This window comes from Impatiens glandulifera, chromosome 5 (assembly GCF_907164915.1).
Source record: "Impatiens glandulifera chromosome 5, dImpGla2.1, whole genome shotgun sequence".
NCBI classification, from domain to species: Eukaryota; Viridiplantae; Streptophyta; class Magnoliopsida; order Ericales; family Balsaminaceae; genus Impatiens; species Impatiens glandulifera.
This window is the reverse complement of record NC_061866.1, coordinates 39,354,352-39,376,977: the sequence shown is the minus strand read 5'-3', so window position 1 is coordinate 39,376,977 and position 22,626 is coordinate 39,354,352. Positions and strand designations below refer to the sequence as shown.

General features: G+C 29.7%; 4 protein-coding genes across 4 annotated transcripts; all 4 read right to left on the bottom strand.

The window, feature by feature from the left end:
* Window positions 1–1,200: 1,200 nt before the first annotated feature.
* Window positions 1,201–3,348, bottom strand: LOC124939319 (probable polygalacturonase At1g80170). The gene is made up of 9 exons (XM_047479802.1): window positions 3,193–3,348; window positions 2,976–3,113; window positions 2,581–2,763; window positions 2,465–2,485; window positions 2,156–2,363; window positions 1,985–2,063; window positions 1,740–1,848; window positions 1,537–1,650; window positions 1,201–1,461 (listed from the first exon to the last, which is right to left on the bottom strand). The coding sequence occupies exons 1-9, from the start codon at window positions 3,346–3,348 to the stop codon at window positions 1,201–1,203; spliced, it is 1,269 nt and encodes a 422-aa protein (XP_047335758.1).
* A 7,386-nt stretch (window positions 3,349–10,734) lies between these two features.
* LOC124937907 (inositol transporter 1) lies at window positions 10,735–13,839 on the bottom strand. Its single transcript, XM_047478240.1, has 6 exons — window positions 13,536–13,839; window positions 13,177–13,247; window positions 12,389–12,724; window positions 12,074–12,181; window positions 11,811–11,996; window positions 10,735–11,454 (listed from the first exon to the last, which is right to left on the bottom strand). The coding sequence occupies exons 1-6, from the start codon at window positions 13,675–13,677 to the stop codon at window positions 10,795–10,797; spliced, it is 1,503 nt and encodes a 500-aa protein (XP_047334196.1). The 5' UTR covers window positions 13,678–13,839; the 3' UTR covers window positions 10,735–10,794.
* Window positions 13,840–15,167: 1,328 nt separating this feature from the next.
* LOC124938383 (putative pentatricopeptide repeat-containing protein At3g13770, mitochondrial) lies at window positions 15,168–17,234 on the bottom strand. The gene has a single exon (XM_047478809.1). The coding sequence runs from the start codon at window positions 17,070–17,072 to the stop codon at window positions 15,180–15,182; it is 1,893 nt and encodes a 630-aa protein (XP_047334765.1). The 5' UTR covers window positions 17,073–17,234; the 3' UTR covers window positions 15,168–15,179.
* A 1,532-nt stretch (window positions 17,235–18,766) lies between these two features.
* On the bottom strand, window positions 18,767–20,740 carry LOC124940630 (probable esterase D14L). The gene is made up of 2 exons (XM_047481151.1): window positions 20,356–20,740; window positions 18,767–19,262 (listed from the first exon to the last, which is right to left on the bottom strand). Exons 1-2 carry the CDS (start codon window positions 20,721–20,723, stop codon window positions 18,818–18,820), a joined length of 813 nt encoding a protein of 270 aa, XP_047337107.1. The 5' UTR covers window positions 20,724–20,740; the 3' UTR covers window positions 18,767–18,817.
* Window positions 20,741–22,626: the final 1,886 nt, after the last annotated feature.

The window sequence follows — 22,626 nt, the reverse complement described above, 5'->3', positions numbered from 1 at the left end:
ATATATATAAAGATGCTTAATTTCAAAGTGTTCGGATTGCCGAGTCGAAAGCTGTGGTTAATTTGGATATATATGTGAGAGTAATAGATATTTGGGTTGAATTGTGGGTTGACCCACCCATAAACTTAAAACGGTTAAAAGTAAAATTAAAAATGATATATGTATGTTAGTGATACGATGAGATTGTTGGTTTGTCAAAAGTGAAATTAAAAGATGTTGGTACTATCGAGATAGTTGGGGTGCAAAAATGAGATTACAAGATTAGTAATATATAATATGTCTAAAATGATACTTTTGATTTACCGAGAAATGAGGATAAAATTGGTGAACTAATGAGAAAAAAATTAAAGAAATATTTCTTTATCAAATTTGTTATCATGTTTCATTTTTTGGATAAATAATAAAAACAACGTTGAATGAGAGGAGTAAGACGACCACTATATTGTCTCAACCATTGAAGCCCCTAATGTTTATATCATAGATATTATCGACAAAAAAGATGATGAATGCGATAAAAATGATAATGCTGATGACGACAAAGATGTGAAAATTGTCTATTTCAATTTTATAAATTTCAATTTTATAAATGTGAATTTTATTTATCCTAACGTAGAAACATTATGCTAATTTATATAAATCCTCTAAACTTCAGCTTTAGGTATTCTATTTAGAGATTCTAAAATAAATTTAACTATTAAGTCAAAGAGTATTTTATCGAATGTAACAATAAATAAAAGAAATAAATTTGTTTAAATAATACTAACATAATAAATTTGAGTCAAATTTATGACTCCAATCAACCATAAATAAAATTAATTATATATATATAATTAAGTTTATGGTTATACAAAAACAACAAATTAAGAATGAGGGATCTTTAAGATTTTATTTTTTAAAAATTAGAAAATTAATTAAGAAGAATTTAGATGTAAATTAGTAAATAGGGAAGTAGTAAATTAGTGGAATAAAGATTATGGTAATTATTTTGGGCCCACCTCATCCCTCTATTAAATTAGTGGAACAATCCCTCACATGAGAAAAATGATAAAAGTCCCAACAAAAATTAAATTACAAAACAAAAATTCTTCCTAGAAACGCTCTTATTATATATAGTTTCATTTTCTCCATACAAATACCGGATGAAAATTTCTAAAACCAATTCTTACATCAAATAATACAAGTAACACTGATTACAAAATCTTAGTAATTCAAGCAAGGAACGGGTGGAAAAACTTGACCCTCGAGCTTTCCTTGTACGTTAATGCAATAGGAGGATGTTGTCCTTATTTGATGTACAACGTCAATTGATTGTACAACGTCAATTGATTGAATATTGATGTCTTTCATATTTATATTCTTACAATGCAACGACTCACTACATGCCAGTCTCACCGCAACCATTGAGCTTGAGGTGCCATGTATATTATTGAACCAAACATCACTCACTTGAACATTTGCTGTCTACACAAAAACAAAAATCATAAGAAGAGAGTATAATTTATTCGTTTAAAAAAAGAGTAGAAAAATAAAACTCACTTGGTTGTGACAAGTTGTGTGATCGCAATAGAATTGATCAATAACAATCGGTCTTTTTGTTCCTATTAAGTTTATTCTCTCAAATACTATATTCTTTGCATGACCATGTCCTCCCTGTAATCCGAATATTAGCAACTTCTTTTTATAATATCGTTAATAAACATATAGAAACTTTATAAATAATGATCAAATAATAACAATACCTGCCATGACTTGATTCTGGCTCCATTAATAGATCCATTGAAATTAATGTCGCTTACATAAACATAGTCTACGGTATCGTAATCTCCATTTTTGCCTAAACTTCCAACGCTACATGTTATAAACAAGAATTATGTGAAGAAGATGACATAAACAAATTAATGATTAGAGAAGAAATTGATTGATTATTTTCATTTAAATATGTAACTAATGGGTGAATGTATATTGACTTGTAATTACTAATTACCTTATTCCATGACCTGGTCCACAGTTAACCCTACTAATATTAATGTGCGAAGAAGGTCCAATTGATATACAATCATCACCTGCATAACAAATTAATTATGCCTCACAAATTTGAATTTGAAAATGACAAATAATTGTTTTCATTTAAATGGATTATTGTTATTATTTGTACCGGTGCCAATATTTGTGTCCTCTATGAAAACATTGGTTGAATGTTGAATGTGGATGCCATCAGTATTGGGGCTATCAGCAGAGGCAATTATCGTGAGGTTGGAAACATAAACCGAATCGGATCTTTCGATTGCAATGTGCATTTGTGGACTGTTCAAAAATGTCAAACCACTTATATGAACGTTGATTGAGTTCATTATCACAAAACCCTGTTCCATTTTTAGGGAATAACAAACCAAATTAAACAAATTAAATAAAAAAGAAGAAAATTTATGGAATTTATTTTGAAGGAGATTGAATTGATACTTACTGTTGGCTTGTGAGAGCAGCTCTAAAGAAATAGGGCAAAAAAAGATTTAAAAATAGTTAGAAAATGTATGCCTTCTATTAAAATTTATGACATTACAAAGTTCTTATTATATATACCTTTTTATGCTCATCATTTTCGCAATATGAACCCCACCAGTTGGAGCCTCGACCATCGATGGTGCCTGATCCCGAAATATAGAGGTCTTTTGTGAGATCGTCAAACGCAATCCACTGCTTGCATCCCTTGGAAATGCATTCCCATTTTTTGGGATCTTCATGCGCAACCAATGTTCCATTAATCTGAGTATATATTCAATAAGTATCCATTAGAGAATATTTTATTATAAATTCCATTTTTTCGTTGTTTTATCGTTTTGATTAGTCGATTTTTCTTTGATTGAAATTAAATAAAATTTCTTAAAAAATATTAGAAATATAGTAGTTACAAATATAACATTTTTTTATACAAATTGAAAGTCGTGAATAAATAAGAACATAAGATAAACTTATACCAAAACGTGGGTAGAATTGGACTCGCAAGGGCCCGAGAAGATCAATGGTTGCAATAAGAATGTATAGTTCGAAGGCACAACCATCGTGGGTGTTGAAGACATGGATTTACACGTTGCTTTCCATGCTTTCTCAAATGCCTGATAATTTGAACCATTTTAATATATGGTTTGAAAAAGTAACATTAATTTCAAATTTTCAAATAAAACTTTTCATTACTTGATTGTCTTCAGTAACACCATCACCAAAGGCACCAAAATCTAAGACGTTGAAAGTGTCTTCATTAGTGACATGTTCTAAGAGAAGTCTACATTTGACGGTTGAGATATGAAGATGAAATACAACCAAAAGAATCAATAAAATAAAGCTCTTCATGTTCATGATGTTGATCAAAATTATAGAGAAAGAGAATTGGAATTTGAATGATTGATTAATTAGGAGATAGATTAATATATATATATATAGCTAAAAAAATTATATTAAAAATAAATAATTAACAGATATGCATATAAATAGGAGGGGTGAGTTTAATGTAAAAAACCCAATCAATACGCAACTTATATAAAAATATTTATCTTTCAACAGATTTAATTTCTTTTTTTAGATTTAATACATGAAATAAGGCGGGTATTTCTAAATATTGTTTCTGAAAATACAATTAAAACGAGATTAATAAAGGTCATATATATATTCTAAACCGTTTGAGAGAAAGAGCTTTGAAAGTGTCTTTTAGGATTTATTTGATATAATTATTTTAGTATATTTTATTTGTGAAGTTTGTTTTTTCTTTTTATATTAAAATAATATTTTATAATAAATAAATAACCTCAAAATATATATCTCAATCTTTTAAAACTAATAATAATATTATTGTTTGCCTATTTGTTAGCGTAACAATTTTTTTAAATCAAATTCAGATTCCTTCAAACTACATTTACTATTTTTTTACTTTTCTTTAAAAGTTTTTTTATTTTATATTTATTTTTTAAAACTCACTCAAACTCAGTTATAAATATTTTGCACAAATTTAAAACTATTATAATTTAAGTCCAAATATTTATTTATTATAATAATAATAATAATGTTTAATTTGAATTTGCTAGAGTTTGTGGTTAATTTGAATATATATATGAAAGTAAATAAATATTTGAGTCGTGGGTTGACCAGCCCATAAACTTGAAACAATTAAAAATAAAATTAAGAATACTATAGGTATATTTTTTGTAATCTAATAAAATAAGTAAAACCCTTTAACCAACTAAGTTAATAAGACTTTATATTATATTTTAAATTTTACCCAAAATTTGATGAACGTGCAACATTTATAAGAATATAATCTATATATATAATGTTTAATTTGAATTTGCTTATGGTTAATTTGAATATATATATATATATATATATATATATATATATATATATATATATATATATATGTGAGAGTAAATTTATACTTGGGTCGAATTGTGGGTTAACCCGGCCATAAACTTAAAACGGTTAAAAATAAAATTAAAAATGTTGTATGTATTGAATGTTGAGAATATTGATATGCACACGGAAAACATAAAAAACAAAATAACATGAGATTATGTTGCGCGCTCTATCGACGATTGACAATCTAAAATTGCAGAATATGTATGATTTAGTGGATGGATCAGAAGAATCACATGAGAATGGAGGATTACATGATACAAATTGAAGAGAAAAGAGGATTAAGGAGATCAATGTGATGGATGAAGGTTGATTCCTCATTCTTCGTTCGAGTGTGAAGGATGATGAAGAAAGGGGAAATCGAAATTTGTTTTACTTGAAATAGAGAAATACAAGAAAGCAAGGCAGGAAGAAGAAAAAAGAAGAAAGAAAAGGTTATGAATTATAGGAGTATTTGTAATGGCTCTTTCGTCGTTACAAATGTTAATTTAATAAGTATTAGTAATAGTTTTTTAAAGAACCGTTACAGATGATTAAAGACTATATATAAGGGCATTTAAAAAACCGTTACAGATAGCTATATAATTTTATAAGGGCATTCAAAGATTTGTTACAGATACCCTTTCTTGGAAAATGAAACGACCGAAGCGGTATCTGTAACAGTTTTTCAAAGAACCGTTACAAATGTTTAAAGACTATCGATCTATAAGGGCATTCAAAGAACTGTTACAAATATCCTTAGTTCGAAAGACCAGAAAAAAAAAACATGTTATCAGTAACGGCTATAAGAAAGAGTCGTTACTAATAGATAATATTTGTAACGGTTATATAGAGCCGTTATTGAGAAATATATATCAGTAACGACGCTATAGAGTCGTTATAGCGTCGTTACTAATAATAGCACTATTACTGACATTCATTACAGAAGACCATTTTTCTATTATTGGAGCTTTAGTGCTTTACTTGCATTAATAGATTTTTTCTTTGTTATATTATTAATGAATTTTTGGAATTTGTAAGCGAGAACTCAAAATCATAGCAATTAATTATAATAGATGTTCAAATATATTGAAACAATAAAATCATAATTCTATACTTCTATTGCTCCATGATATGAATGAATGTGTTCTTGAGTTAAGTTGTGTTGATTAAATTAATTTTTTTTGAAAAGAGCTAGATGAATTCAATCTTTATTTGACGAAATTATAAATTATGACAATTTCAGAATCTGTCAACTACAAGAAATTGTTATAGCAACTGTAATTGATCTGTATAAAATGTCTCATAAACATTTGTCTGAAGCTCAAAAGAGAAAATTGAAACAAATGGAGGAGACATTAATTCAAACTCAAGTCGGTGATATTAACAAATACTTTAGTAGAAATAACAAAACAAAAAGAGTTGAACTATGAGATAGTTTGGTGATTGAAGAACAAAGTCACTTTGAAAATGAAGAATTGGTTGAGGCTGTTAATTTGGGTGAATCGAATGAGAACTTAGAGAATGACTCTCAACATGAAAAATTAAATTCGACCGAGACTTTGAAGGATGACTTTTTGTTTCCTAAGGATGGTAACATTAAACATTTTGATTAATCGCATTATACACGAATAATAGTAGATGGACAAACATTTGACAGACTATAGCTTGTATATTCAGAATATTTTGCTTTTGTTATAAGTTGTTCAAGACTGAACAAATGATGAGTAGAATGGGAAATTTGGGAATAACGGATACAAAGACTGCCATAATATACATAGAAGTCTTAAACATCATGAAGTTAGTAGGGATCCTATGGATTGAATGTTTGCTTGGGTTGAATTAGAAAAGAGGCTGAAAAAAATATGTAACTTCAAATCAACAAAGAAAGACAACATTGGAGGCAAGTGTTAACAAGAATAATCGCCATTGTAAAAACATTTGCCAAAAATACTTCGGTCTTCCGAGGAAATGATGAGAAATTTTATGTCGAGAACAATGAGCTATTTTTGCAAATGATAGAAATGGTTGTTGAGTTTGATCTAGTGATGGAGGAGCATGTTCGACGTTGTGAAGCAAGGAAATCACAATATACATCTTTAAGTCCCAAAATTCAGAATGAGTTGATAGAGACTTTGGAAAAAAAAGTGAAAAGGGCAATCATTGCAAAAGTTAAATGTGCAAAATATTTTTCAGTAATACTTGATGGTACTCTAGATGCGAGTCATCAAGAACAAATGTCTTTAGTGCTACGATGCGTGGATGATTCGATAGACACACCAAAAATAGAAGAATATTGGGTTGAGTTTTTTAAGATGGATGACATATCAGGTTTTGGTTATCAAGTGAACTTCTGAATGTGTTAACTAGAGTTGGGCTTGACATTGATGACGTAAGAGGATAGGGGTACAACAATGAGTCTAACATGAGTGGAAAACACAAAGGTGTACAATAAAGATTGCTCAAAATAAATTGTAAAGCTTTTTACACACTATGTGGTTGTCATAGTCTTAATTTGGCATTAGTTGATATGGTGGAATGTTGTCATAAAGCCAAGTCCTTCTTTAGAGTGGTGCAATGCATTTATACATTGTTCTCTTCCTCTATAAAGAGATGAATTTTTTTTAAAGATAAGGTGTCTGGTTAATTGTTAAACCATTATCACATACCCGCTGAAAAAGTCAGGTTTAGAGTGTAAAAGCTATAAAAGAGAAAATTGTACATATGAGAGATGTTTTACTTGACTCGGCGGAAGTTGCTAAAGATTCTAAAATAAAAAGTGATGTTGAGACCTTAACATTATATGATCTTGAGAGTTTGAGTTCTTGCTTGGAATGGTAATATGGTATAGCTTGTTACACGCAATAAATGATGTGAGTAAGTTTATGAAATCTGAAGATATGGGTATTAATATTGCAATTAACCTCTTACAAGGACTTGATCATTTTTTGATGAGTTTAGAGAAGAGAGATTTGCTAGTTCCATGAATGAAGCTATACAAATGGAAAGTGAAATGGGGATTGAACATAAATTTTGAGAAAAACGCATCATTCAAAGAAAAAAACAATTTGATGAAAGTGGCAATGATGATGTGACACAATCTAGTGAAGAGTTTTTTAGAGTTGAATATTTTTTTGTTTATAATTGATCAAGATTGATCTTTGCTTCAAGTTCGGTTTGAACAATTTAAACAATATCAAGAAATATTTGGGTTTTATTAAATTTGGAGAAGTTAAAACGTGAACTTTTAACTAACTTGATGAAGTCTTGTATGGAGCTTCAACAATTTTTGAGTCACGATGGACGTTCAAACATTAATGGTGATGAATTGTATTTAGAGTTCTTGGTCGTGAAATGTTATTTAACAAATGAAAAAAGAGCAATTGATATGCTACAATGTCTGGCAAAACTGAATGGTTTTTTCCTAAATACTTATATTATCTATAAGATTTTGTTAACCATACCAGTAACAGTTACATCGACAGAAAGAAGTTTCTCAAAGTTGAAGTTAATCAAGAATTATCTTCGACTAAATGGGTTATCAATGTTGTCGATTGAGAAAGAAATAGTCCATCAATTAGATTAGATTATACAGATTTGATCAATATTTTTGCCTCTAAAACAGCTAAACGAATGATGTTTATTTAGTTATTTCAAATATTGTTAACTTTTGTCTTTTTTATTGACGTGGCATATATTCCATACCGGACTTTACGACAACGAATGGACCCATTTTTAAAAAAAAAAATTGCCTCAAGCCTTATCGAACGTAGGTACGTATCTGTATGTAGGGGCTTGCCCACCCCGAAAAAAATAATAATATATTTTTTTTATGGTAAAAATGTGACATTATCCTTTATTTTTTTTACAAAAATCAATATAATTCACTAATTGTTTATCTAATTATTAAAAAAAATGATAAAACTTATGTTTTATCCACTTATTTTATCTAAAATTTTCTCGTTATTTTTTTAATTATATCTTAAATTATTTTCAAGCCCACCCAAACTCTGAATTATGGATCTGTGTCCTGTATCATTTCTTATAACATTTTTCATATTCTCTAACTTTTATAATGTTATCAAAATTATTTAATTGAAAATTTAATTATTAGAATTCTTGAATTCTAAGTTTAAATATGCAACATATAATTATGCATATATATATATATATATAATTAATTCCTTAATTTATTATAGTTAATAAATTCCTTAATTAATTATAATTATTAAAATATATTAAATGCTAAATATATATATATATATATAATATTAATTATTTTATATATATATATATATATATATATATATATATATATAGATTCTTAATTTTCAAAGTGTTTGGATTGTCGGGTCGAGAGTTGTGGTTAATTTGGATATATATGTGAGAGTAAATTGATACTTGGTTTGGATTGTGAGTTGACCCGCCCATAAACTTAAAACGGTTAAAAATAAAATTAAAAATGTTATATGTATGCTTCAAACTTGCAACCTAACAAAACAGGTACAACCATTTAACCAACTAGGCTAATAAGACTTTATATTTTAAATTCAACACCAAATTTGATAAACGCGGGACATTTTAATAATATAAGTTCAACTTTTTTAACTAACTAATATATATATATATATATAATATGATGCTTAAATTTTAAAGTGTCCGGATTGCCGGGTCGAGAGCTGTGGTTAATTTTGATATATATGTGAGAGTAAATGGATACTTGGGTCGGATTGTGGATTGACTCGCCCATAAACTTAAAACGGTTAAAAATAAAATTATAAATGCTATTACATTTTACCGTAATTTCTTTTTCTCGATTTTTATATCATTACTTATACAAATGCACCGACTGCATGCTAGTTAATATAATAATCTTTAACTATTACTAAAATATACAAATATGTAATTCTAAATCAATTATATATAACTGAATTTTCAACTTAATTATGTAAGTGAATGACTTTAGTATGATATATTTATTATTTAAATAAATAAAATAATAAATTCACTTCATTTGTACCGATTCTTTGAGAAAAAAATGGTACAAATTAAACAATGATCAATATAATATAATGATAATTAATAACATTAAAATTAATTTATATTTTGTTCATCTTGAATATGTTAAAACCGTTTAGATATGGGATGTATTTCTCTTTTATTTAAGCTAATCCAAAAGTTTAGGTCAACTTATAAATCCAATCTTGTTATTTCTAATTCATTAATTCATTGTATTGTTCTAGTCAAATTAAATTAAGAACGTATATGTTCATATTCTTAAAAATAACACAAATCTCAATAGATAGACATAGAGTCACTTATTAGATTCTTTAATTTATATCTTTATTCATTATATCTATAATATTAATACTTTATGTCGATAAATTAAGATAAAATATAATTGTGAAAACATACATGAATCTTTAACGAAAACGGTTCATTAAGTCAAGTCGTTCTTTGTTATTTTTTGGATCTTCTCTCGATCTTAATCTCTCAGTTCTGGATTTAAACTTGGATCGGAATGTGTGATTTGTGGGTTTAGGCCTTCCAACCCTTATCGATAGCAGTATGATGAGAGAAACATAATAGGTAGACTATCTATATGGGTTGAGACATAGTCCTAATATACTCATTTACTATTCGACCCATCAACAACAAAAAATAATAGTAAATAATATTTCAGCTTTTACACAAATATATCTCCTTATTTATTATAAAGGTATAAATATGCTTTAATATATCACTTTAATTAGACTTTAATATTTATAGGATAACAACTATTGCAACTAAATAATATATGCACAAATATTAAAAATAATTCCAATAATACTATTTTGATATGCATATAATATAACAAAAAACTTTCATTTTGTGTGTTGTCATGAATTCTTACAATAAATCTATTTTGAAGAGAACAAAAAGTACCAAAATTATAAGAGAGAATATATATCTTAAGAGTTGAGTATTCATTCTTTTTGAATTTTTTTTTTTTTTTTTTTGATGAAACTAAAGAGATAAAATAAATATTTTAAGAGTTGAGTTTCAAATCAATTTAGAGCGAAAAAAAATTTACTAGAAAAATAAATATCTTAAAAGTTGAACTTCAAATTTGTTCAGTAGAAGAAAATAAATCTATTTCTAAAAAAAATAAAAATTAGACCTTAATTATTTATAATTTCATTAGATATTATTTATTACTTATACAATACAGATACATTATACATAATTTAAGTTTGTACAAAACTTTACTAATTTTTTCAGTATACCTAAAACAAAAATGGATATTTCCAAAAATTATATACCACCCTTTCCATTGACAACTATTATTAGCACTAGAAATCATTAATACATATTTTCCAACAACATAAAATTAAGATTATAAAATAAGCATGACAACAAAGCTTATAACAGTTATCCACCATCTTCTTCTTCTTCAAGTAGCCTCTCCCTTCCATTTCCTCCCGAAGCCCCAGCCCCAGCCCCAGCCCTTGCCTTCCATAACCTTTCCACTTCCTCAAACGTCAGCCCCTTCGTCTCCGGCACAAAAACAAACACAAACACAAACGCCACAACAGTTACTCCCGACACAATCAAGAACGTCGCCCCAGTTCCTATCCTATTAACAACCGAAAGAAAACTCTGCGCAACAACCAGATTCGACACCCAATTCACAGTTGCAGACATTCCACCGCATATCCCTCTGTACGCTTCCGGGTATATTTCAGAGTTAATTGTCCATGGAACAGGTCCCATACCAGGAGAAAAGAAACTGATGTATAGAACTAATCCTAAAACTGCTATCCACCCACTGTTTGTAGAAGAAGAGCCGACAAAGAATGCTGCCGAGAGAAGAATCAGTGACAGGAAGACTCCTGATAAGCTACTGAGAGCCAGCTTTCGTCGGCCGACGTGGTCAATCAGGTAGATGCCGAGAACAGTTCCGGCGGCGTTCATTGCAGCGACGATCATTGAAAGGAAGAGTGCTAATTGATTTGAAGTAAAGCCAGCCATTTGAACAATTGTTGGACTGTAGTACATTACTGTGTTGATCCCAGTCAATTGTTGAAATGCCTTAAACAAATACCACATTTGGAGATGATTAGCATAACCAAGGCCGGATCTATGTCCAAGCCTACCCGGGCTACCCAAAATAGGTTGTATGTAAATGTCAATAACGACGGAACAACACCATCGTTATTGACAATGTTCCGTCGCTAGAGAGAATTAGCGACAGTAAACTAAGTATATTTTGTTTGTTTACTTTATATTATTTTCATTGAGTAGATTTTATGAAATGTTTTTAGCCCGGGTGGATTCTATATCATATCTCCGCCCTTTAGCATAACCATAGTCATGACCAATACTCGAGAAAAGACAACAATAATTCACATTACATATCATTGAAATACAAAAATAAATATATATACCTGAAGTCCAGCTCCAGCAAAGAATGCAAGCCTAATTTCTTTGGTTGAAAAAACATCCCAATACTTGACAGCACTCTTTCTCTGGCGTTCCTCTTCTAGTGCAGCCGCCAGTCGTTCTATCTCCTCTTCTAACCGATAAGGTTCATAAATTTGAGAAAGCACAGCAATGGCTTCAGCTTTTTTTTTCTGCACAAAAAATACATTAAAATCTTATAAAAAATTGCAAATCTTTTAGTTGGACTGATATGAGTACGTTTATGTACCTTCAGGTATAACCATCGTGGAGATTCAGGCAAATATAGCATAACGAAAAACTGGAAAACGGCAGGCACGCCAGAAACACCGAGCATCCACCTCCAAGTCCCTGGGACCTGCTCATCCATGATACCATTTTTTTTAGAAACACAAATGTAATTGAATCTGAATTCTAGGCTGAATGAGAAACCAAGATACTAATGGTCCAATAACATGGTGAGAACAGGAATAACCCTTTGTTCCATATTCAAATTATAAAGAACAGAATTCTATATGAAGATAATTTGAAGTATTATTACTATTATTTATTTGAAATGTCTAACCTGAGTGAATGCGAGATTGACGAGATAAGAAAGAAACTGTCCACCAGTAATCATAAGCACATTAGTGCTCACAAGACCACCTCTAATTTCTGAAGGTGAAGCCTCTGCAATATATACAGGAGCAGTTACAGATGCCACACCTACACCCAAACCAATCAAGAGTCTACCAAATATAAGTACATATGGATCTGGTGCAGCAGCCATTACAACTGCGCCTGCTGTAAAAACAACATCAGCTGAAAGTGTAGCTTTCTTTCGTCCATATGCATCATTTATCCATCCACCTGAAGCAGCTCCAATTATTGCTCCAACAATGGCCATGCTGACAATAGTTTCCTACAAACATGTTTCATATTTTCAGATTTCATTCTTCTAGCTGTTTTGGAGGTAAACAGGTTATGCCAGACGATTAATTAGAGAATAATGAAAAACATCTCAACCAAATGATGTTTCTCAAAGAAATTACCACATAATCTTTAAGATCACACATTACATACATGGAAATTAGAATTTTGTCAAATTATAATAGATAGAACTAAACATAAGCCATAGATGAGAAGAATGAGAGGCTCAAGACATCAAAATGTTGAAAATTGATCATTTTGTTTTTGAGAAAGTGACTTATAGTCCTTTCATTACAAATGTCGTTTTCGTTGAGCAAAACAAACATTTTCCTCAATATATTCGAAATTTTCAAACGGAATTAAGCAATTATATCGGAATGTTAAGAACAATACATAAAGTTAATCTAACTAACGACATAATCAAAACTAAAACCTTAATAATACCTGTAGGAAACTACTCTGTTTAACCACATCAAAATCATCCTTAATGTATAACAGGGCTCCTGATATTACTCCTGTAAAAATTCCCATTGCCAAGTTATATGAATATAGTAATTAATGAAGAATATCTTTTTTACTAGGATCAAGATAAAGAACAAAACAAGAATTTGGATCAAAATGCACTTCAAAGTAAAAGAAAGTTTTTTGTTTAGGACATTAATTTCAATATTAATTTGGTAAAATGAAATAATAAACAATAAATTCTCTAAAATAAGACAAGATTAATGATTGAGTTATTGAAATACATATATTTGGATTATTATTATTATTATTAAGCAATCAATTGAGTTAGAAGTGTTTACCTGTATCGTAGCCGAAAAGGAGGCCACCAATTCCGGCAACTACAGTTAAACCTAGAACATATTGATTGCTGAAGTAGGTCATTTTCCGATCAACGCCGGCATTGAAGTATCCTGAACTTTCCGGCAAAGATTCGATCGTCATCTTCTTTCCTACCTCAAATGCCGCCAGTCAAACCTAGTAAAATTGAAGGTTTGAATGATCCTTGACTGAAGAAGATGACCTAAATTAAGAATGGAAGAGATTTCCCCTGAAGATTCGAAGAAGAAGAAGATGATGATGATGGAGATTGAAGGGAGAAACGACAAATGAAAATGCTGTATTCGATCCTATCTGTTTATCTTCTTGCCCCCAAATTAATTAAGATTAAATTTGCTTTATTTTTCTTTATTATTTCCAAAATCAAATAATTTTAATTTCTTACTTTTTTGACAAAAATAAAAATAAAAATAAAAATAACTTTCTTTAATTATAATATTTATATTTTTTTATAAGATCTAATTTAACTCACACAATTTAATTAAAATCTGCCTCAATTTATGTTTTGATTAAATTGAATTCAAACGTTGAATTGTGTTAGATGAATTTCTATTTATCACAAATTTAAATGTTTACCATTTTTTTGAAATGAACAAAAACATTTAAAGATAAAATATTTAAAGATAAAATATTTTGTTTTCAAAGGAGATCAGAAATATGATTATTCTTATTTTTTCCATTTTAATTATATTATTTATTTTTACTAACAATATTTCTTCACCTATGCAAATTTCAATAACATGATATTAACATTATAATATGAAATTTAAAATTATAAAATTCAAATTCATTTTAATGGATTATGATTATAGTTCATTTAATTATAACTTATAAGTATATGAAATTCATTTTCCTCAAAATTTTATTCAAGAAGCTTTTGTTTTGAAATTATTAAGAACTCACTTGGATCCTCATTGATAATTCAAAATTTGGGGATATATCAAAATGTCTTTTTCTATACTTTGAGTGAAAATGAAGATTGTTGCAAATCTACCTGTATTTTTAACCTGACTTTATTTTTGAGACGGCTATTATGAACCCTTCAATAATGATTAATCTTAAAACTAATTTAATCAAATAAATCGAAAAAGGTAGAACATCAAAAGAGTCTCCTTATGCTTGTAATTGAAGAGCTAAGATCAAAGCAACTCTATAGACACTCGATTTCCGATTTTATAGGCTTACAAACTCACACTTCTCCTCGTGACTCCTGAGCCACGCTTGGATCCTTGCGACCATTTTAGTATATCTTTATTTTTTCTATAGTCCAAAGTTGAAATGTCTAGACTCATTGTTATTTGATTTTAGTTACAAAATTGTTGTGAACTTTTTTAATGATTAGACAAAAGAAGAATGGTACATAATCATGTATTTATTGTTGAAAAGGTTATGCATGTCTTTAGAAGAAGTAAAACATGGGATTGCTTATGAATTGAGGAAGGTCCAAAACTCAAGCTTAAAAAAATGTCTTTCAATCAGTCCCATCTAATGCTTATAATATTTATTTTTCTAAGACAAATATTTAAGGAAATGAATCAATTGAATGCATCAATGGCATTGTGCAATGTTAATAATCAATAAATGTTAGATCAATCTAAATCAAATAATCACCAATAGTCTTTACATGAACAAATCCCACCTACAAAATGATGAAACCTTTTAGTATCCCTCAAATATATCTCCCTTCCATAAACTTTCGAAACATATTTCACAAAACTATGACAATCGACGCAAATCCTTAAATTCTTCATAATCCTTATCGCCTTTCCACCAACCTCGGAACAAGAATAAATCATCCCAAAACCCAACGCAAGCTTTTCACTATGTCCCAACAAAATCTTCTCCTTTTGTTCCTCATCCACATCATATCCAACACATCCCAAATCAGGAACATAACCAGCTTCCTTAATCCTCACTAACATTTCCCTAACCTTCTCAAATGCTTCATCCTTCATTGGATGAGAAACATCACTAGCATGAAACGTATGAACCGTCCTATTAATCTCAATCCAACTTCTCCCCGGTTCTTTCATCACTGCCTTCTCGTTCATCCTTTTTCGTAAATTCCTCATATCCTCCCATCGTCCAGCTGACGCGTATAAATTCGAAAGAATCACATAGTTTCCTGCATTCTCGGGTTCTAGTTCTTCAAGTTTCTTAGCTAAAACCTCTCCAAGCCCGACTTCTGAATGAACCCGACAAGCACCCAACAAGGAACCCAAAATGGCAGCTGTTGGTTCGATTGGCATATGTTTAATAAACTCAACTGCCCTTGATATCTGACCAGACCGCCCAAGCAAGTCAACCACACAACCGTAATGTTCAATCTCCGGCTCGATCCTATTCACAAGCATCTCTTCGAAAATCTCCATACCTCTTTCGTCATTTCCTCCATGCCCACTACTCGATAGCATGGCTAAATATGTCACGTTATTAGGCCTAATTGTATTCTCTTCTTTCATTCTCTCGAAAAGCTCTTCCGCCTCGTTTACTAACCCGTTCTTACTGTATCCCACGAGCATTGCATTCCACGAGATTACATTTTTGTTTTCATTAAGGTTGTTGAATATGGTTCTGGCATAGGAGAGGCTTCCGCATTTCGAGTACATATCAATCAGGGAATTGTGAAGAACAACAGCATTAGGTAATTCAGTACGAATTATTTGATTATGAACTTGCTTTCCATGATCGAATGCAGCTAATCCAGATATCGCGGTTAAGAGGCTTGCATACGTGACATAATTACAACTCATCCCCTCCGTTCGAAACTTCCGAAAAACTTGGATTGCCTCTTCATCAAGACCTAATTGAGCATAACCGGAGATTAAAGCTGTACAAGAAACCACATCCCTTTCAGGCATATCATCGAACACACGATGCGCGTCATGAATTTTGCCTGATTTAGCATACATATCAAGAAGTGAGCTTCCAACAAATATATGGTATTCAAAACCACTCTTAACTAATAAAGAATGGATTTGTGTTCCATGATGGAAACCCAAATCACCAATGCAAGAAGTAAGCACAGTTGTGAAGGTGAATTGATTTGGTCCAAATCCAATACATGATCTTAACATCTCAACAAAGAGATTCAATGCTTCAGAAGTTAAACCCTTTTGCGAATAACCAGTTATCATTGCAGTCCAAGAGACGACATTTGTCTCAGGCATTTCGTCGAGCACTCTACGTGCATCATCAAGATAGTCACACTTCTTGTAAAACACAATTAATCTAGTGCTGAGGAAAACAGATGGAGAATAGTGTGTTTTGATCATGTGGGCATGAACCCTTTGCCCTTCTCTGAAGGCGCTAAGATCCACACAGTCATTCAAGATTTTGTTGTAGTCATCAAACTTCATGTTATGTCCTCGAACAGCCATTTGTAACAAAGGCTCGTTCAATTGATTGTTGGTAATTGAAGTTGTGAAATATAGTGGATTGATGGAAGGAAATGCACGTTTTGATGGGCATATTTTCCTTAACATTCTCCAGCCGCCCATGGAAGATCTCAATGACCCAGAACCAGATTCAGAACAAGAACCAGAATTGATAAAGGCATAGCTCTATAATTTGATGGGTCGTAATTAGATCTTCAAATATGAGAGATTGAAACTGACATAAATCTTTGAGCTACAGATTCAAAGAGGATGGGATTACCTTTGTCTGTTCTATTGCAAATATTTTTCACTTTGATCGAAAACTAGAAAATAATTTCTGAAAATAAAGTTTAGAATGACTACTTAGCCTAATTAATTTGCCTTTAAAAAACAATTATTTTATCAGAATTATCATTATTATTTTAAAATTTATCAAAATTAAAGATAAAAATAATATGGTATAAAAATAGGAATTAAAATTCTTTAAATAAAAAATAAATGAGAGTATGATTTTTTTTTTTAAAAATTTTTAGATCATATTATAAAAAAATGAAAATTGTAGATAATATTTGTTTACAAATAAAAAATTATTGTTTATTTTTTGTGATAGTGATAAGAATATAGTTTGACAAAAACTTCTTTGTAAATAAATTAATTTAAACAATAAAAAAGTGTTGAAACTTAATTTATAAATCAAATATTTTCATATAATAAATAATTTGATATTTTTTTCTTAAATTTTGTGTTAATTATCATATCACACCTTAAACTATAAAGTTTTTTAATTTGTTCATCTATTCATAAATAAAATGAAATACATCCACTTTAATTTTATCTTCTATTAGTTTTAAAAGACAAGTTAAAGTTATTTATTTATTTTTAATTTAAATATATTTTTACTATTTTATTTGTAACTTTTTAATTATTTTATTAAACTTTTTTTTAATTAATTTTAATCATTTTATTCAATAATTATTTTACAAAGCAGTAGATAGAATTAATTGCAAACAAGAATAAAATGTTTAATATAATGATCAATTTTATGAAAAATTTTATTCGTACTCCAAATTTTAATTGATTTGAGTCGATATAAGTCATTATATTTTAGTCTTATTCGGCTTAAGAGACCAAAATGTATGAGTTCGATTCCATTTGGAAGCAAGCGCCTTGCGTTTAAGTCAGGACCATGACAGTGGGGTATCATATTAGTTCTCCTTTAATTTAAAAAAAAACAATTTTAGTCTTAGATAAAAAAATGTTTAAAATCTCATTCTCTTATGAATAAGAACATATTTGTAACTGGCATATAAGTAAAAATCAATTTAATTGATCACTCTAAATTTGAAGATTCATCTCTATTTGAAAAGAAGACAAAGACATCCACACAACTGAAATGTACTAATAAACAATCCATAAAAAAAAAATTACCTAATAATGAAACTGTTGTTTAAAAATATAAAATTGGGTAACAATAAATTGGAATGAACGAAAATAAATAAGGTCTCATACCTAACAAAACACCCAATCAAAACTCAAATTTGAGTTGTGTAATAAAAAATAAGACTTTCCAATGTTAAAAAACTAACAATTGGGCAACCAAAAACTAAATTAGCAATGAAGTTATTTTCAGCTAAAACTTGCAAATAAAGAGAATTGAAAGCACAATATATACTAGGCCGGGTGACAGTACATTCAAAGATCATAAAATTGATAACTTATCAATTTTGTTTCCAATAAAAAAGGTCATTACATTATTATTAATGGTTAGATAGCAAAACTATAGATTAATAAAATAAAATACAACTTTTATCCTCAAAGAATTACAATCACTCAACAACAATCAAACTAGATCAATATTTGAACACAATCTACAAAACAATGTCAAGACGAATGTGCCGAAGCAATACAGGAACAACAACATCTGGACTACTCAATTGAGGGAGATGGCCTTCGGTCGACATGACTTCAACAATCGACTCCCCACCCAAATTCTGATGAATGTATTCAGATACCACAACGGGTACTGCAAGATCCTTCATGCTCTGAATAACATGACAAGGGACAGTTATGTGGGAAAGAAGATTTCGATAATCACTTCCGAAAATGGTTTGAGCGATGCTAAGGGCTATGTCAGGCCTCATGTTGAAAAGGGTGCGACTGAATTCTTGGACCGCCAAAGATTCCATGTCACCACCAACTGCCAATGGCGCAAAGCCTGAACACCATGACTCGTAGTTGGACCTCATTGCCTCGAATAGTTGGTCTAGATCTTCTTGCTCGAACCCACCATAGTAATCCAGGTCGTTAAGATATCTGGTTAAGAAGGATTTATCTAATGTAAATTTCCCAAAATTTTATATTGATATCAAAGATAAAAGAGAATATTGACATTAAAAAACAAGCTCAAAAGTGTTCAAAAGTATGTATAAGAGATTCACATGTTTGATTCCTAGATTTTTTAAGTTGAATTAGTACCAGATACTCTTTAACGTTGTTTTAAAGGAAATGTGATTTTATAAAATTTAATTTTAATAAAAAAAATTAATTAATCAATAAGAAAAACTCGATTTTTATTTTGGGCTCGAAATTGAGTCGTTTTTACTAATTAGGGGTTCGAGATGGCTCCAACGGTTAGAATTTTAGTTATTTAAGTTTTTCTCACAAACAAATGATGTTTTCTTATTTTTACATTTTTTAAAAATAATTTATCACAAATTTTCAAAACAAAATAAGTATTTTTTTCCAAATTTTCCAATTATTCGAACACATTACATCATTTGGATTCAAATCGTATTCAGTAGTTTCGAACATGTATATCTCGAAAAATACTTAATTTAAAATACAAATATTTTCAAATTGTTAAACTATATACAAAGTTATATCGTTTTGATTTCTTTAAAAAAATAATACAAAATCTATCTCCATTCAATTTTTTTTCAAAACATTACTCACATTACACTCAAACAAACATTGACAGATTAGAACGACTAAATTTCGAAAACAATATCAATTTAAAAAAAGAGGAATGATAGGGAGCACGACTTTGGGGAGCAACTCGTACAGCGAAAGTGACCTCGTTGTTATACAAAAGAGACCTCGTTCCTTTTGTATAACAACGAGGTCTATTTTGTATAATATCGATGTCACTTTCGTATATCAGCGATGTCACTTTCGCTGTACGAGTCGCTCCCCAAAAGTCGTGCTCCCAATCATTTTTCTTAAAAAAAACACTTCCAAATATATCTAAATATGATTTCATTTACAAATTAATTAAAAAAACAAAAATAATAAGTTAAAATAAAATTACCACGTTTTGTCCTAAAGTAAAATATTTTGTTTTTCATATTTTAAATTAACAAAACTACACATCCATTAAAAAACTAATAAAAAATAAGATGTGCTTGACCTGGGAGAGGCAGAGATCATGATGATCTTATCGAAGAGATCCGGGCGGCTGACGGAAGCGATAGCACCTATAATGGCGGAAACGGAATGACCCACAAATATACATGACCCGATCCGAAGTTCCTCGAGTATCGCCAAAACATCGAAAGCGTAGCCATCGAGTGTTGCGTAGCGGCTGAAATCGAAGAAATCAGGATTAGTAGGTCCGGCCCCCATGTTATCAAATAGTAGGATTCGGAAATCGTCGATCAAGTGTGGAACAAGGTGCTTCCACACCGATTGATCGGTTCCGAATCCGTGGGCCAACACAATGACCCGCTCGCCCGACCCTATGATCTTCAAATTGTGTGCTTCTTCGAGTATCCCCATTTCAGATTCAGTTTGGACTGTTAGGTACCTGTCTTTTTTAAGTCTAGAGAATGAATGGGACATGACTGATTATTAAATATATATACTATTTGTTTATTTATTGTTGTAACATGTATTATTGCGATGTATTTATTGGGCTTATTGGATTGTATATTAAGCCTTGTTTGGACTGAATAAGATTAAAAAAAATCTCATAATGAAGCAAATATAAAATATGTTGATACATAAACTCTAAAAATGATATAGTGAGTTTTGGAATACAAATAAAATTGAATTCATTTAACTATTTTTTTTTTTTTAAAATTGGCTTACATGAAATAGGAAAGACATGAATATTTTGAATCAAAATAAAGGAATCAAAATAAAGGGTTGTCAAGATAGTTCCCTTTAATTCAAGAAAAAGAAATGAATACAAATTAAATACTTAAAAAATAATTTTGATTTACTTCTTTCAGAGGCAAAAAGATTGAAAAGACAAACTAATATTATCACGTGGTGGATGCACATATATAAAAATATAAATAAAATAAATTTAATAAAATAATAATAATATGTATATAATGTTTAAATTTTTAATAAATCACGAATAATATATTAAAATAAAAAATAGAATGCTTTCATTCCACGTTTTATTCACTTCGATAAAATAACTTATCTTCTCACATATCTCATCATATATTTTTTCCGAATGAATCTCTCATCTTGTGACCTTACACTTTCACTTTGGTCAATCAAATATTTGATTTATATTTTTTAATATTTAACATCGTGACCTCACACTTTGGTCAATCAAATATTTGATTCATATTTTTTTAACCACATTCAATGATACCGACCTATTATCCCTCGACAAACCACATCCCAATCACACTTGTTAAAGGTTGTACTTGTTTTGTTAGGTTGCAAGTTCGAAACATACATATATCATTTTTTATTTTATTTTTAACCGTTTTAAATTTATGGGCGGGTCAACCCATAATTCGTCTCACATATATATCCAAATTAACAACAACTCTCGACCCAACAATTCAGACACTTTAAAAATTAAGCATCATTATATAAATATAAATTAGTTAGTTAAAAAGTTGGATTTATATTGTTAAAATGTCCCGCGTTCATCTAATTTGGTGTTGAATTTAAAATATAAAGTGTTATTAGTCTAGTTGGTTAAAGAGTTGTATTTGTTTTGTTAGGTTGCGAATTCGAAATATACATATAGTATTTTTAATTTTATTTTAAACCGTTTTAAGTTTATGGACGGGTCAACCCACAACTCGACCCAAATATCCATTTACTCTCACATATATATCTAAATTAACCACAACTTTCGACCCCCGACAGTCCGTACACTTTAAAAATTAAGCATCAATATATATATATATATAAATTAGTTAGTTAAAAAGTTAAACTTATATTGTTAAAATGCCTCGCGTTCATCTAATTTGGTGTTGAATTTAAAATATAAAGAGTTATTAGCCTAGTTGGTTAAATGGTTGTACTTCTTATGTTAGGTTGCAAGATTGAAACATACATATAACATTTTTAATTTTATTTTTAACCGTTTTTAGTTTATGGGCGAGTCAACCCACAATCCGACTCAAATATCAATTTACTCTCACATATATATATATATCCAAATTAACCACAACTATCGTTCTTTCAATCCGGACACTTTAAAAATTAAGCATCGTAATATATATATATATATTTGATTTTTCCTTCCCGAAGAGAACAAAAAACAACAAAATTCTAAGACAAACATTTTGGCGGAGATTTCAGAGTGGCTTAAGTCGACAACAAGTGCATAGTTGATATTTTGAAGGATTTTTAGAAAGTATAATGTATACGGGCTGTTAGTTTCCCCTTTATTGAGACATCTATTTTTTGTTCCATCTTTCTTCAT